The sequence below is a fragment of the Cebidichthys violaceus genome, unplaced genomic scaffold (genome assembly GCF_023349555.1).
Source record: "Cebidichthys violaceus isolate CVI_PGR_0920_01 unplaced genomic scaffold, fCebVio1.0.p SCAF_9, whole genome shotgun sequence".
NCBI lineage: Eukaryota > Metazoa > Chordata > Actinopteri > Perciformes > Stichaeidae > Cebidichthys > Cebidichthys violaceus.
Window position 1 is genome coordinate 6,078,507 of NW_027176975.1, and position 18,199 is coordinate 6,096,705.

The 18,199-nt window shown below is 40.8% G+C and overlaps 1 protein-coding gene across 1 annotated transcript; it reads right to left on the reverse strand.

Annotated features, from left to right (window-relative positions):
• Positions 1–94: 94 nt before the first annotated feature.
• On the reverse strand, positions 95–7,621 carry LOC137867352 (G-protein coupled receptor-associated protein LMBRD2B-like). Its single transcript, XM_068703901.1, has 18 exons — positions 7,519–7,621; positions 6,284–6,537; positions 5,948–6,057; positions 4,982–5,080; positions 4,628–4,795; positions 4,313–4,523; positions 4,120–4,194; positions 3,921–4,025; positions 3,582–3,765; positions 2,810–2,991; positions 2,515–2,648; positions 2,193–2,298; positions 1,927–2,024; positions 1,714–1,817; positions 1,381–1,427; positions 1,133–1,241; positions 805–898; positions 95–692 (listed from the first exon to the last, which is right to left on the reverse strand). The coding sequence occupies exons 2-18, from the start codon at positions 6,455–6,457 to the stop codon at positions 629–631; spliced, it is 2,064 nt and encodes a 687-aa protein (XP_068560002.1). The 5' UTR covers positions 6,458–6,537; positions 7,519–7,621; the 3' UTR covers positions 95–628.
• Positions 7,622–18,199: the final 10,578 nt, after the last annotated feature.

An 18,199-nucleotide genomic window follows, 5' to 3' on the forward strand; every position in this document is an offset into this window, starting at 1 on the left:
TTTTATAATATCAAACAACTGAAGAGACTTCTTCGTATGTGCTGGTGCATCAAATTTAAGTCATTCATCATCTAATGAAGATTGCAGAAATGGGTAAAATTATTATGTTTTAATGCATCATCTTGGTAGACACACAAATGCAAAACATACACACCCTTACAGAAAATAATTGACTGTAAACTACAACGAAAAAAATCGATTAGGGTGTTGATATCTTCCCTTTGAATATATATATACACCAGTAGTCATTTTGTTTTGTTTTCACAGCTTGCACAGTGACCTGTTTTCTTAAAAAAATAAAATGTATGAACCTGTGTGGTTAAATACTCAGACAACAATACATTTCCTCATGTATCATGTGGATTATCTAACATTGCTGCAGGTGTCTAACTGTGCCATTCATCTTTGTATCCATCAGTCTACCCTTGTAAAACACTACTGCTTCACAGAAAATGGTTTTGGCTTTGCACCAACAGGTTAATCACAGTCAGTGCTCTTTTTCAGTGAATAATGGTTTTACCCGATTGTATCTTCCTCTTTATTTCATGAGATACTGTATAATCTTTTGCAGTCAGACCTTCCTCAAGAAGACGTGCATTTTTCTTCTTTTTTTTTTTTTTTTCTTCCTTCAAACATCGTCAAAGATGCCCGTCCGAGAAGGTGACAGAGAAAGGTAACGTCCTCCGGTGGATCTACAGTGTCAGAAACAGAGAAATAGAGTATGTGGTTAAGGAAGCCTGTTTGATTGTTATTCAGCTTCAATTAAACACGATGTTCAAATAATTTACCAAAAAATAAACAAACCTTCTGTTTGGTGAGCCTTCATCACTGGAATTATCTCGCAGTAAGCCTCTCTTCTGCTCCTCCTCCTCTCCATCTCTTCTGGTGAATGTGATAACTGAGAAAGACAGAAAGCAATGTCTACACTGTGTACTGTAAGCAGGCAGACCTCTTGATGGACATCAGTGAAAGTATAGTGGCAAAATATCCACAAACAAAGCATAATACACACAAGCATCAAATATGAAATCAAGCTGTTGGAAAACCCTTATTGTCATATTAGTTTCAGTAGCTGTGAGAAACACCGAACATATTCTATTCCATGGTTATACTAGTTTTCTTTAATCCTTACCACTACTATTGATCTCTGTGACAGGTCTGCTCTGGTCATCCTTCAACTCAGTGTAACCAGCTCTGGTTCTCCCAGTGGCCCCCTGGACTCCATACCGCTCTCTCCAGGCCTGAAACAGAAAACACAACAGGCCCATAAATACCTGGCAATACTTATAGAAAACAGAAAGCCAACACACTGGGAGGTTTTTTTTGGCTTTTAAGAAAATTGTAAAAGAAATTATTTGATAGAAAAAAAACTTTTCTAACCCATCTTCGATTTTCTCCATCCTCAGCTTTCTGTCTTTTTCTTCTTTCTACAAAAGAACAAATTGTAGTTCATATTGTTGAAAAGTAGTGAGCACTGACTTTCAGATATGCAACAACAACTTAATGTGAACTGAGGTAAAAAAAATAAACAGTAAAAGTAAAATAATGATCCATAACCTGCTTAATAACTAATATGTTTACTAGATTCAAGAGAGGACGAAATAATGAATTAAGTCTGCAATAAAGTGGCTCAAAAGAAATAATTAAAAGAAAACTACAACTTTGAGCAGAAACATCAGAAATAGTGAGTGACTGAATGTGTGATGAAACTACCTCTTCTGATGAGTTCCCTGCCTTCATCCACCAGGTCAGAGGTCAAGTGGTCATCGGTGATGTACTGATGGAAGCCTAGGAGGTTCAAACAGCGAGAGCCCAGGCTACAAACACAGACACAGCGATAACGATTTATCATCAATGAGCTCATAAATAAAACCAAAACTACACATGAATGAAAATAGTGTTAGTTGTCAGTGATTATTGGCTTACCTGTAAAAAGTGGCAAAGCAGAGCAGCAATACCAGCATGGGATAGTAGATGTAGAAGCCATCAGATATAAAATATAGCACACGCATAGAGCCCATGATCTGACAGAGGGAAATAAAGAGGGTCATTTCACCACTCCAATTGGTTTGAATGCAAATATATTTTGACATGTCTACATATATTTATTTTGTGATCACACACACTCAAGTGCATTATGTGTCTTTGTCAGTATGAATGGGTTGGTATGGGCATGTTTGTGTGTGACCCACAGAGGTGTAGGATGTCTGTATTCTGTCCTGGCGTGAGATGGCGGAGTCCATGTGAATCAGGCCCAGAAAGTTAAGGCATAAAGGAGGGGTCAGACGACAAAACAACCTGAGAGTGAAAAAACAAAAGAGAAACAACCCCGATATCACAATACAGGAATTTAACACAATGCGAAAAGACCAGCCTGAACTGTGTGCTGTTCACTGTAAAAGATGCTGGAGTTTAGGGTGACGTCAAACAAATAACTGTACTTCAGAATGCCTCTTAATTAAGCCTATTGTGTGAAATAAACATCTTTTATTATGACTTTTAGGAGGAACATACATGCCGCTGAACTGCAGGCTGTAAGCATCAGTCTGATGATGTGGCACCAGGTAGTAGTAGTTGAAGACTCGTATCCTGAACACCGTGGAGTAGACACAGACACACAGGAAGAGGATACTGACGAAGCACACCATCTGGTGGAGAGAAACAAAACAAGTAGAGACATGAGGCAGGTTAGCTCAAAACTATGACATTTTCTTCCGGCTACGGACGCAGTGGGTATTAGTTTTCTTGAGCTTAGTGAAGCTCTGTTTTGTTGTGCATTTGTCGTGTGCCTCACTCAATACGTGCCCACCTCGATGCAAATGTAGTTGTGTTGTTTTTCAGCCATCTGAACGAAGACAGCGAAGAGGGAGAGGACCGGGTGTGTAGTGAAGAAGGTGCACTCGGACCAAACAACTGCTGCTGAAAGGAGACACAGGAGAACTGCCAGCAGCCTGTAGAAACCCTGTCTGAACACACACTCCCAGTACCACTCTGAGACGGACAAACACACACACACACACACACACACACACACACACACACACACACACACACACACACACACACACACACACACACAGTTGGAGGAAAAATCAAAAAACAATTTTTAGTTTTAGCAAAGTTTAGCAGCTTCTTTGAGGCGGTGACACCCAATCCACTAAAGCAACTGAAGTAGGGAAATTCTGGGGTTCTATTATTGAAATAAAACAAAATGTGCAAAAAAAGTAAAACTTCAGCGCATGTCTTACAGAAGAAGATGGGCCATCAAATGGAAGAAAACTCTTTCTTAAAAACGACTTTGTTGTTCTAAAAGTAGCACAGACATTGAAATTGGCTGCTTGAAGATGAAATCTGCTGTAGCTGGTTGAAAAAGGAATTGATTTTAACCTTTGGTCATCATTCTTATTAGCAGGCCAGAATGAAAAAAAATAACAGCATTTGGGATCCCAAGGTACAACTGTTGATGAGACATTTAAATAGCTGTAAAAAAATATATTTAAAAAAGTCAAAGAAACACAAGCAGGCTATTAAAAGTCCAGTTAAAAAAACAAAGTTTAGATTGTGGTCCTGACTGAACTCACCCACAGTAGGAGTGTAGATGAACCGACGGATCCAGCTGCTGTGGTGTTCTGACGGGGAGCCGTGGATGAAGTGTCGGGCCGGACAGCTCTGGCTTTTAGCTACATCTTCTAGATGACAGGCCTCATCTAACAAGATAGACCACTGAACCTGAGTCTGACTGTGTCTCTGCACTGCAGAGATTACCTGAAACACACACACACACACACACATACACACACACACACACACACACACACACACACACACACACACACACACACACACACACACAAATAATTCACATTTACTACATACTGTTTCCTTTAAAACCATAGTGCAATGTTCAAAAAAGTATTTACTTTTTTATGCAGCTTAATTAAGCCTCTTTTGGTGGGAAGGACATTCTGCTCACCACAAGAGCTTTCCACAGTTCTTCCCATCTCTTCTTTGTACTCAGTGGGACACTGAAATGAGATGACGCTCAGATGAAGACTTTCCCACAGAGCCTGACTGTAAACTCTGTAAATACAACGTTAAACTTACTCGTGTATTTCTCACCTTTGTAATTATGGTGTCCACACACTTCCTGAGACAGTGGTTGTACCTGACAGATTCATGGATGCTTGCCACCTCCTGGATAATAAGAAATATGTTTGTTCGTGTTAAAGTAAGAGAAACAAAATTCAGATTTTTAATCATGCAAAGTCTGTTGAAACACTTTCACTTTTTTTACTTGTATGTAAAATCTCACCTCCATAACATCTGCCAGGTTCTCCTCCGCCGACACCTTCTCAGTAGCCATTTTGGCTGCCTTGAAGTAGGTCTTGGCCAGCAGGTAACCATGGGAAGATGAGAGCCAATAAGAACGCGGGATCTCCACCAGGCCATAGCCAAGCAAGAGCACCAGAAGGAAGAGGCCCCAGGTGTTGGCGGCTGTAATGCCGATGGTCTGGAGCTCTCTCCTGCACAAGTTTTACAGATAAATCGATGACATAAAAACCACCACAGAAGAACTTTAGTCCACAAGTCATCTAATGTTTCCTAAATTGAGGCACATATGACTTACCATGTGAGTTGCCACTGTGGGTGAGCGGCCACGTAGACGAGCAGAGAGATGAAAATAAGGAGGTAGGTGCCATAATAGATAGCATTTTCAATGAGAGCCGTTTTAATCTTTCCAACTCTGGAGAAACATCCCGACCGTGCATAAGACTGCATGAAGGGCAACAGCAGCCTGTACACACACACACACACACACACACACACACACACACACACACACACACACACACACACACACACACACACACACAGCACAGAGTCAGTATAACAAAACACAATTGTGTTTATAACAAAAGGTGGCAGACACAGCAGTGATGGTGGAAGTTTGAGTAAGTGACTGACTGTGTGAGTAGCTTACCAAGTAAGAAACTGGGACGTCCAGTATACGACTCTCCAGAACACTGGCAGGATGCCGTCTGGTATATAACTCCACGGCTCCTCACAAACCTTTGGTGTACTGCAACACGAACACATAAAAGGATGTGAGCATACATGTTGGAAGAACACTTTGAACTGCAGCGATGAGCCTTGCTGTCGAGTCTTTTTGGATACTAACACTTTGTTAGTAAAAGTTCATATCCTACACTTAGTTTTTAATTACTGAAATAAACTCTTCAATGTGAAGTAAAATCAATCAATAAAAACGGAGTAGACGCTGTTTATGGAAAGACATGTTGCTGCTTAATATCATAAATGTAATTTGAATTCTGTGAGCACCATGAATAGAATTTCATTCAACTTCATTGGATTGGGGTGGAGGCAGGCGTCTCAGACATGAATGTCTCAAAACGTGGATAGATTATACCATTAATACCATCTACATGATAGATACAATAAGCGCTAAGTGAGACTTTTACTTAGCCAAAATCGGAATGGGTGATAATTCAATGTGATGGAATGGAATGGAATAATATTGTGGTGAAATCCTGTATTGAGATATCGTGATACATAATTACGTCGTCTAAGCTGATAATAACAAGCACATACTAACTCAACTTTCTCAGAAAATATGATAATTTTACACAAAGGTTCTTAATTAATTGAGAAAATACTCAATGCTTTTTATTTGTCAAGCATTTGATTCACACAAGAGTATACAAATCATTCATATAGACTATTTATTTATCAAATTACCAGTAAACATGCTACATCGTGATATATAATGGGATTGAGATATGAAATGACGTAAATCACGACAGAAGATTTTGTCCGTATCGCCCAGCCCTAAGCCAAACAAATATACATAGTGTGCATCATGTTGGTAACAATACAGTTCCTTGAAATGAGTAAACTGTGGCAGTAAATCAGACTTTATCTCATTTACCTGACAGTTGGATGAGCAGAGGAGTTGTCGTCTGTCTGATTAGTGCGTCTCGCTCCAGTTACAGGAGTAGGGTGGTATGCATTGTCATGAATACACTGCTTGTAGATGGTCTAAAAGAGGAGCAGAGTTTACACAGTCAGCTCCATGACGAAGCCCATTCATCACATTACACTGCTACAGGTAAGACGCAGGAGGCCAGATAAATAAACACACCCTCACTCGGACGCAGACTGTTCTCAAAACCACAAACTCGCATCCCGTTGATCCTGAGATAAACCAAGCAGCTATCGTTACCGATGTTGACACGCACTTCTAACAGCTGCAGTGTTTGCATACCGTGCTGACGTCGAGCGGCAGGATGAAAACGATGAGGAAGCAGAGGTACCAAGACAGCAGCGTCCCCAAGAGGACCATCCGCTGCTGCCTCCGCAAATCTCCATAGCGCTGGAGGAGGTAGAGGGCCAAGAGGAAAACAACTACCACCACAACAGCCAGCGCAACACCGCTCATTCTGACGAATGAAGAGACAGGCGTCAAGAATTCATGATGACACGCTGGAGGATTGAACCCGATTGGATGTCAGCTCTTATCTGGTGGATAACAGGGAGAAACACATAGTGTACATGACACAGTTATGAGTCAAGGAGGTGAGGAGGCAGGGGGAATGAAAGAACACATGAGGAACATATTTTAACTGAAAGAGAAGACAGATTAAGGGAGATGAGGAAGAAAACTGTGTTTGGGAAAAATGAAAGGATGATTCCAGTGGTTTTACATGTTTTAGCCTATTTACTGCAAATCACATGTGCTTTCCATTCAAGCTAATCATTCTACAAATAATGCTCTTGTGTTTTCGAAACTTGAACATTTTATTTCTATTGATCCAGATCTTTCATTATTAATTTGTGAAAATCTTTTAGCAGACTCGTGTAACGTTATAACATAATGAAGTGCAAGCTTTTTAAATTTGCATTTGTGTAACTTTGACAAAAATTGATGCAGATTTGATCTTCACGGTTATGAATGCTAAAACCAGAGTGTTACTGTTTCTCCATGAGAAGCAATGAATGGATCTCAAAGGAAATGTACATACACAAGCCTACAACTGAATGGCATGCTTTTGAAAATGGTACATATAAATTAGGTTAGTTTTGTATTTTTACTTGAACAGTAGTTAGTAACATTAGTAGTTTGATTTTCAAATATGAAAACATACAGCGTTGTCTAACAGTGTTTTGAAAAAAAAAATTAAAATAATTAAATGTTCCTACAAAAATCGGTTCTATATTATTGAAGGCTACTTGTCAGCCGATCAGCCTATATCTTTGACGGTTGTTCAAGCAGCCATCTGAAATGTAATCTATTGTTACAACCGAGAGGTGAATTGTGGTGAACGCTTAATAGTTTCCCTATTTCTGTCATCCAGCCACTGTGGTCATGTTTTACATCCCGAAAAAGCAACAACAAAGCAGGACTAGGCTCCAGCCATACAGCGCATTTTGGTCTCGTATTGTTGGTCATCGCTAAAGAATCAATCTGCGATTAAATTAATAACAGAAAGTGATTCTTACCTTTGAATTTCTTCTCTCGGGCTGAAGCTTGTAAAGCAATAAACTGTCTGAATTTATTGTCACATCGTGTTCCTGAGACGTGGAGTCCGACAAATGTACACAACCTTTGAAACTACATTACGTAACGGTCCAAAAGCATGCGCTCTTTGCTCACGCAGCAAGGAGTTCTGGGTAATGTAGGCGAGCACTGGCCTCTCTCAAACAGGAAGCCAGGCACTGGGACCGCCGCTGCCATAGTGCTCCGACAGCCAAACAGGTGACTGGAACCCACCAACCCCCATTTGAACAGCGGTAGAAAGTACCTAAGTATATTTACTTGTACTTTATAGGCCTACTTCAATTGCACTACAATTTTACTTCACAACATTTATTTGATAATTTAAGTTACTTTCTAAATTCAGCTTAATGCTATAAAGTATAAACAGCAAATTACCTATGATGTATTCAGTGAGACTTTATTGATCCCCAAGCTGAAATTCACAAGCTACCCAGCAGTGTAATATTTATGAAATATATGTTAATTAGCCACATATTCCCCAAGTACTTCTTCCACCACTGCATTTGAATATGGCAAAAGGTATGGACAATCCCAACTATTTTTCATATATAGGCCTATATGCTGAACATATAGAAAATGTATGTGTATATAAAAAGAAAATACTCCACATACAGAAATATACTGAGGAGATAATATAGACCTCCTAGATCAGGTGTGTCAAACTCATTTGACCCCGGGCCACATTATGGTTGCCCTCAAAGGGCCGGTTGTAACTGGACTGTACTAATGTAACTACTCCCTAACATATAGTTAAATTACTGTCTCTGCATTTGATTATTGTTTATTTAAGTGTAAAAATATTATACATGCAGTTATATAAATGTAAAAATATATTTAAGCACATTTCTGTTATTATAACATAAATCCTTTTAATTTAGGGTTAAGAAACCCACATTACTCTATCAAATACCAAACTTCTAAAGAAAATAACAAAGTTAAAAAAAACAAGTTATTACATTAACTTTGTTCAAAGCTATTTTTGTCACCGCTCTGCATCACTAATGTCCCTCCCCGTTGTCATCCCGTGCATGGCACAGCTGGCAGCTACATCCAAGAGCTCCTCACTGACAGTCAAGTAAACATTGATAGATGATGTATGATGTGTCTGTGTTGTCTGTGCTTTCATCAACAGCTAATGAAAAAGACACGTACCTGCTCGTCTCTTCGGCTAGCTGTGTTGTTAGATTGCCTGCTAGTTCCTGAACTCGGTCTGCGATGGTGTTTCTTCACAAACTGACATTTTAAAAGTCTGTATCTGGTCGGAGCACACCTGCTCACATACCTTTAGCATACACTGGGCTGTACATTTAGTTTTTTACTGACTTTCTTGCTCCACGGGAGATGAATTGCCAAAATTTGGATTGCTACAAGCAGGTTTTAACACCCAAAACTTCAGTATTCCTATCGAACAAACAACAGAATCCCTGCAATCTTCACTGTACTTTGAGATTAATGCTAGCATGGCATTCTAACGTAAGAACTCTTAATTTGCTAAAATACTATGTCACCATACACAGTGGAGGCATGTAACTGTTAACATGTCAAAACACTACATAATAAATACCAGCAAGCATGTCTCAATCCATTAGTTGGTAAAATGCTTGTTAACATGCTGGAGTTAGCATGTTAGCATTCAGCTCCAGTTAAAGCTCAAGTACAGATTAGAGTGGCAACATTTGAGTCCAGTTTTTTAGCTTCACTTGTAGTAAAAATCTTAAATTTACAGTGTTTTAAACATTTTCACCCATCCCATCAAAAATGTTCAGTATTGTAATGAACATCAAATACTCGTGGGGTCTGCTAATGGAGGTACAATTTTGGTGCCTGGTGACACCAGAATGTGACTAAGCAAAATTCTTGGCACTGGGCTTTGGTGAAGTAGATTACTATTTGGGAGCTAGTTGGTAGGCTACTGTGGCTGGTTAGCTAACTGAGTATAATCTAGCTAGCTGCTAACAATCTGGCGCTAGCAGGCCAAAATAGCTCTCAAAGTTAATTGGGTTGCTAACAGTTAGCTAAGTATCAGCTAGCTAGCTAGCTTGGCCACTAAGCAGACAATCAGTTTAAACAGACAACTCATGTCTTTCAACTGCATTTCATACTTCAGCAAAGCAGAGTAACTGTACGAAGTGACTCAGCTAATGTGATAGCTCCCACCATTTTGCTTCGCAGCAAGCTCTGTTCCATCAAAAGTGAGCACAGTGGAAATGGTTAGCAAATGAACAATGCATGGATTTTTTTTTCACTTCCGTGACTGAATCACTAAGATAAAGACAAGATAAGATAGACTTTTATTGTCCCGGAGGAAATTTGTCTTGGAAACATACATACATTGTCTGCTGTTAAAAACAATACAAAATGACATATTGCATACATACATTACATGCACAGTCTACCACCAGCCAACAAATACATTTCACACTGCCCATCATACAACACAACTGTAGTGTATAGTTAAGATAATACAAATAAATTGAAATCGGTGTTACATGGCTTAGGCTCTGGCTAGCTTGCCATTTAGGGCTTTGATGGACAGGGGGACAAAGGAGTTCATAAAGCGGTTGAGCCTGCACTTGGGGACTCTGAAGCGTCTGCCTGAGGGAAGAAGCTGGTATTCAGGGTGGAGGACATGGGTGGGGTCAGAAATAATGTTCTGGGCCTGTCTGATGATAGTTTCATCAAAGACAGCCTGTAGTGTGGGCTGCTGTCTGACTCCCATGGTTTTCATGGCTCTTTGTGTTAGCCGGGTAATCTGGGCTTTCAGCTGTACACTTAGGTTACCAAACCAGGCTGAGATGCCAAACCACAGTATGCTCTCAACTATGGCGTGGTAGAAGAGGAGCAACACTTTCTGGTTGACACCAAAGACCCTCAGCCTACGAAGGAAGTGTAGCCGCTGTTGGACCCTAGTGCAGACATTATCTACCTGAACACTCCATGTCAGTTTGTTGTCAATGTGTATGCCCAGGTATCTGTAAGAGTCAACCTGTGCTACATTCTGGTCATGGATAACCACTGGTGAGTGGTCTCCAATGTATTTGGGGTCGAATACCATCTCCTCTGTTTTCTTGACGTTGGGGATGAGGAAGTGTTTGTCGCACCACTGAACAAAGTTCTGAATCTCATGTTTGTATACAGCTGTATCTGATGTGTCAGACATGAGACCCAGGGTGGCTGTATCATCAGAAAACTTCATCATGTAATTGTTATCAGTGCTGCATGTGCATTCATTAGTGTACAGGGTGAACAGGACCCCTGGGGGGCGCCGGTGCTGATGGTCAAGGGTTCAGACAAGGTCCTGTTCACCCTGACCTGCTGAGTACGGTTGGTGAGGAATTAGTGGTACCACTTAATAGTGAAGGGGTTTACATTCATCAGCTGCAGTGTTTTCAGGAGAACATGAGGCTGTAGGGTGTTAAATGCTGAACTGAAATCTACAAAACAACAGTCTAGCATAGGCCCTTGGATTGTCAAGGTGTTTAGTCACTAGATGCACTATACTGTTGGTTGCATCATCAGTGCCTCTCTTGCTGTATGTATGCGAACTGGTAGGGATCTAGCTGTGGGCCTACATCCAGCCGTAGTTTGCTCACCATGAGCTTCTCCATACACTTCATCACAACAGAGGTTGGAGCGATAGCTCTAAAATCCTTATTCTCCTGTGGACAGGGTTTCTTAGGGACAGGTGTGATGATTGCCTTTTTCCATTGTGTTGGTACAGTGTGAGAGTCTAGGGACCTCTGGAAAATGGGGCACCAGGCAGGTGTCAATTCACCTGCACATGTTTTTAATAGAAAAGTAGAGATACCGTCTGAACTTGTGGCCTTGTTGACGGATTTATGGTCAATCTCTAGCCTGTCAACATCGTCAATAGCAATACCATCAAGAAGTCATAATTGTCAAAGCATTTGTAAAAATCATTCAGCTCATTTGCTTTAGCCAGTTCATCTACATGTTCCATGAGCTGCAAAACTTTTTTTCTCACTCTGCGAGGGATCAGCATATAACTCTAAAGCAGATAATAATTTCAGGATGTAACATTCTTTTGCAGATTTTATCATATTGTATTACAATGACACAAAATATTGTTTCTCTTCTTATTCAGATTCCCACACTTTGAATTGTGACACTACCCAATTTTGCAGACATTTTCAGCATCATGATGTTTTATGATTTCAGACCAGATTCACACACACCTACATAATACACATTACATCATGTGATGATCTCAAAATCAAATCAAATCAAATCATGTTCCCACACACTGTTTATACAATGAGAATGACTGATATTGTGCACTCAGTCTGTGATGGAAGGCTTCGGATTTACCTCGTGGTCTAAATTCTTTCCAGCCGACAATGTTCGGGGAAAAAAAGCAACAAAGGTTGACAAACATCTTCCATCCTTTTCAGTCGTAGAGGAACATCCACACAAATGAGTCGTCGGCGTACAGAGGGCCCAGCATGTTGAAGCACACAGCTCGGTGCTCCAGTAAAATGTCCATTTGGCTCATCAGGTCCAGACAAAGATGTTCTACAAGATTCAGACAAACAGACCAGTCTACAACTGCTCTGCACCCACCGAGTGCCTCCAACCAAACTGAGCCAAAAATGTCCAGAGATTCTGGCCAGTCCAGTAGTAGATTGTCCATCAACTCCATCTGGTTGATAAATCTGTTTTATTACTCTCAGTGTAGATCAGCACTCAATTATGGGGACTCTGTTGCTCCGTCACGCTTTGCCTCCGTCTTGTTTCTGCAGGGCTGGATCCAGACAGTTACTGTGCAGATAAAACCTGACTGCACTGGCAGGTACTTAGTGGAGCCATCTGTCAACCTACATTCTCACTTTAACCCCTTATATCTCTCTCTTTCTCACTCTAGGATTAGCGTAATAAGCTGTGTGACTAATGCCCTAATGATATCCTCAGTATTCTCTGTGATAAAGATGTGTGGGTGAGATTTAATCCCAATATATAATTATTGTTACTCTGCACTGATTTTGTTTCTACTGACATTTCCTCTGCTAAAATGAACATATCTGTTAGGTGAACTGCATCAAGAATGATTACACTGAATATTTCTAAAATAATTATTGAACAGTTTCCACCACTAGATGGAGGTAATGAATTTGTCCTTTAGCATCTTCAGCATCACACAAAGATGACAAAGATTGACAAATGTACCTTCTTATACTTTTAGAAATTCAATAATTAAAAAAAAATGTAAGTCATTTTTTTAGTAAAAAAACCCCCAAAATTTCTTTCAAGGCTATAAGACAGACAAATTGGTTGAATTTTCTTTTCTTTTTTTAAGTGCTGCAGCAGAATATTTCCACATCTAACTAACTAACATCAAAATGCATAACTCTAGTATGATGAACCATTGCTCTTAATACCAGTGTGCTACTGCTGCTGATTACGATTATAGTGTTGATTCATCATAGTCACGATTATTAATTCTAACAGGAGTTCATGCTGTCATTCGTTAGAGGAAAACAATAATTATACTTGAATACAACCAAAAAGGAAAAAACTGAAGGAGCTAGTTCAGACCCACAGAGCTTAGAAGTGAGACCGAAACCAAACTGTGGTGAGATGATAGCTGTCTCTTCTTCAAGCTATTGTCAGCTCTTTTTTATTCTGTTCTCATTGATCACTTTCATCTTCTATTTTCAAAAAGATGGGCTTCTTTGGCCAGTTGTTTATGACACAATAAAGAAGGGTGTCATATTTAAATCTTTGTGTCTCGGTCACTCCCCTTGGCATCATGGGGCACAGATTATTTTGGAAACTCAAGCCTCATTTGTACCAAAGCCTTGTCCTCTCCAAGATTCAGTGCTAACCAGACAAAGTAAAGTTCAACAGTGAGAAAAAGACAAGACAACAAACTTGTTTTCAGCCACTCAGCCTTCAGCAGAGGCACCACTCCACAGTTACTCACAGTAAAGACACAGGTGAACCTGATTGAGGTAATTAGCACTGCACCTGTCAAGACAATCAGATATTTCTATAGCAACCAATTAACATTTAGCACTCCGACAATGAAGAAGGTAAAGATTCCGTAGTATCCAGAGAGATAATATCATTCAAAGATTGTATTGGGCACATATTAAAGATAACCAGGAATGTTTGAGATGCAGGTGTGATGGTAAACTGATCAACTTTGTAGATGTCCTAGCATGCAACAGTTCTGAACTTCTATTTGTGACACTGTAGAGAAAACTGTTTGTTTCTAGATTTAATTTTCTCTAGAGTAATGATCCTATTAACCCGTGATTCTCTGTCTTTTCAAAGTTGGCTCATTGTGGCTCAGTGTTGTGGAACAGCAGAGATTCCTTGTTGGTGAGCAACACGTTTGTTTTCCAGTAAACTCTGCCTCTGAGCCCAGTCTGCAACTGTTACTGAATGTCTAGACCTCCTCTGTCTCTTCCGCTGCCTTTACTCTTTTTCTTTCTCCTCAGAGTTCGGTTCATGTTGTTCTAATCCATGCGTCCAGCACGACGAGCCACCGGGACAACGTCCAGCGCGGCCTCATTCAGATCAGTGAGAAAAGGCGTGTGAACAGCCTCGTCTCCCATCGTGCCCATTGAACAACATCTACGAGTGCGCTGAGACCCCTGGGTTTGAAATCTGTAACATTTGATCCATGGGAAACCCTCGTGCACAATGATGCCGTTGAACAATGTGGCCCCAGTTCTATATGTCCCTAGAGGGCCACTGTAGACCACAGATCTTATAACCTGCCCTGGATACATCCCTCCCCTGGGAGTGGACCACTCCCATTTGAAACGACTGGCCTGGTAGAGCAGCCTGGGCCAGCTAAAGTTGCACACACTCAGTGGTGCTGAAATTGAGGGTTTTACCAGGACGTATTTGTGTATAAAGTGTGTGTGTGTGTGTGTGTGTGTGTGTGTGTGTGTGTGTGTGTGTGTATATATGAGAGAGGGAAAGTAAGTCTATAGCAGAATGCTGATGATATCATTTACTGTAGTTACAGCACAAACACAGTTGATGAGGTGATGAAATTGTCAAATCAGCTTAATTGTATTTACTGTCTAACAAAGGAAAAGTGCCTAAACATCTGTCTCCGAATGTTTATGTAATTTGATGAGGGATGTCAGCAACGCACAGGTTAAAATAAACACAAATCCTTATTTTGATAATTTTGCCAGAATGTCTGTCATGATCTGATTCTCCACTTTGATCCCTTTTCAGTCAATCCCATTAGAACATGTGATTCCGTTAAAGAGACATGGCTCCTGTAGCCAACAATGAATGAACAGATTGTTGCATCAGGATGGAAAAACAGAAACCCATTTTGTTCCACATTCCTCCTGTAATCTATTTAACAGAACTGAGACCAGGATTCTCATTGAAGTATTTGAGACACTGCGCTCTTGTTAAGTCAGCTTCTTATACAAGAGCAGCGAAGTTGTTTCATCCGTGGTATAGGGTGGGTGAGAGAAAAGTGTGTAATCTCTGTGAACCATAAAAAAGGCATCAATGAATAGAGAGATTAGGAAGATTGATTTACTTTTTCACTTTGGAGATTTACCTTAACTTTGACCATAACCACTACATGCTAATCCTAACCCTATCTCTGCCTTAAGTCTCAACCCCAAAGTAAACCATCAAAGATCCCTTCCAGACACATTTTAAGACTCTGCTTTGAATGACAAATTGTATCCAACATGTTTTCTCCACAATAACTTCCATTACCTAGTAGCTTCATAATCACCGTTCACGAGTGGAAGCAATCTCCTAATCTAACTCTAAGCATAACAGAAACTCACCCGAAACAGATGAATGTGAAAACAGTCTTCTAGTGTCACTCAATAAGCAAAATACATTATTCATTGCAGAGGGACTTAAACCGTGTGGTGACTAACTGCTTTTTGTCTACAAATGGTAGGTGGGTCCCCATGATGAACCAATCTTTGTCCCCACAAAGTGATTAACAAGAATATAAGTATTCACACAGTCCACAGGCGACACATTTTCTACCCAGCATCCATGGCAATGTGTAACATTCACCTGTTTCTCTGTTGTTTCTGTGTTTTACAACAGGGGGCCTGATTCTCTCTTCTTTTCTTCGGTTTACAAGTTGTGCTCTTCAGCTGACCCCATCAGCAGATCCCTCGCTTTGCATGGGACAGCAAGACAAAGGGGGCTGTTGTCTGTTGTTGCTTGTTGGGATAGCTGTGCGACGGATGCCATGTGGGTCGCTGCGGTGAGGAATGGCAGCGGGCTTATTTAAAGCTTTCCAGATGAGCTGATGTTCAATGATGGGAGAGCTGGGAATTTGGCCTGTCAGTATTGGTGTCGCACACGCAATGTTCAGGGATGATTTTGCGTGATGATGCATTCTTTGGAAATGATTATAAAAGACTCGTTGGCCTGAAGGCTGTGGTGAAGCAATAACATTTTCACATCACATCTCATCATTATTTCAGGCAGGCAGGCAGACACACAAACACTCGCGCACACACACACACACACACACACACACACACACACACACACAGTCCAATGTCCTCTAGCCAATTTGGATTATGGATGGGGAAAGGATGATTTGTGTAGTTAATGGTCTAATTTCATATGCTTTTGTTTTTCACTGCATCATACAAAGATGTGTAAAAAGGACAAATCTTCTTTACTTTTTAGAATAGCTGATACCGTTGCAGAGGAGGGAGCTGCAATATCTACTAACTCCATCCTTGCTGCTATTTGTTCAGCATTGTTACACCTTTTACATCTGGTGATGGGAAGAGCCAGTGGGTTTTTACCTTCCCCTTGACCCACACATTTCAGAGTAACTTTCAAGACCTGACGTTCTCCACCTGTCCACATTATGCACTCACCACCAACCCTGGTCACCTGACTCCCTCGTCCACATGCTCACCTGTTCACATTCCAAAATCACAGTTAAATCATTGATGTTTCTGCTACCCGGGTTTTGACCCGCTGCCTGTTTAAGATCTGCCTGCCTCTCTTGCCCCTCAAATTTGTTTGCTTGTCTGGACTGGCTTTGCATGCCTGACTGTAAACCTGTTCATTTTAACTTTGGTCCTTTGTTTTCTCACCAGTTCTGTCCTAGTGTCTACACTTGGGTCCTCAATGCCAGTACAAACTGGCCAAAAGTGGTCCCAGTAGGTCTAATATGTTTGATGGCATATAGTGCCTTCAAATCTGCTGTCAGAAACAAATTACAGTATGGAGCAGAAGGACGCAGCTCTGTCACTGCCTTGTTGTGCTGAAGATGCCACTTGAATTGGCAGAGTACTTAACCATCACTCAAGCGTCCCCTGCGTCCTCCAGATCCTGCTCGGCAATGTCTCATGTCTCTCACGTTTTCTCAGGACCTCCTGTAGCAGCTTAGCAGTTGTCCAACGAGCTGTTCCCTCAGCGTTAGGTCTGCTAGTGTTCAGCCTGGCTAGTCTGCTGGCCGTCTCTCATGCCTTAGCCCCCGCCTGAGGTCTCCTTCTGTTCACTCCCCAGGCCGCCCGCCTGAGTTGTCATGCTTGGGTGATCTTCATTGTCAATGCCATCCATCTCTTCCCTCTTTTCTGCATGATAACTGATACCCCTGTTTTAACCTGCTGGCGTAGTAACGTCCCTTTTCTTCAAATTGCTCTGCCTCAGTGTCTGTATTTGTGCTCTCAATCCTATTGCCTTGTAACCAAATATGTGTCATCACTATTAACTTCAACCTCATGATGAACACAGTTGAATTACCACCTCACGGACAGAGTCAACAATAACTGATCATTATAATCTTCCTAAATGTAGAATATGTGGCAGATCTGTTGTATTGGATTGCATTGAATCGTAGGCTATATCTGTGTGTAATACAGTCTCCAGGGAGTGTACATTATCTTTATCAATATAAGTTATACATAAGTGAATGATGTTCCAGATTTAACAGCAGCAGCAGTAACAGCAGCGAAACCACTGACAATGATAGGCGGTGTGTGCACTAATAGGCCAGTGACTCAGACTAGACTCCTCTGACTGAAGTGTTGAGTGAAGCTGTTCAGTGTCTCTGAGGCCCAGGGGATGACAGAGGAAGATCCAAACACAGTACATATTCTCTCACACTGCAATTCAAACAGTAATTGCCCGTTTGTTCAAAGCTAATGATGGTTATCCAAGCATCTCAGAGGAACTCCTTTCTTTGTTGCTCCACCATGTTATGAATAATGATTACAGTCTGAAAATATTTGCTCTCTGATTGGAAACATCTTGATCTGCTGAGTGTGTGTGTGTGTGTGTGTGTGTGTGTGTGTGTGTGTGTGTGTGTGTGTGTGTGTGTGTGTGTGTATGTACACGCGCTTGTTTTCAGACTTAAAGTGCTACTTTAAATGTAACGCCGTTATACATTTTAGACCAAAAACTACTTTTAGATCTGACTTTTTCTTTTTTTCTTTTGACATTGTCACTCAATCAAGTTAGTTTCAGTGTAATTTACCAACATTTGGCTCAATCAGTGGTAGGTTGCATGTGGACCGCAGTGGCATCTAAAGTGAAAGTCAAAGCCGCGAAAGATTTTTTTCTACACTCGACAGACAATTTTTTTTCCAAACAAACTGGCACATTTACTGACAATAACCCACAGACCTTTTG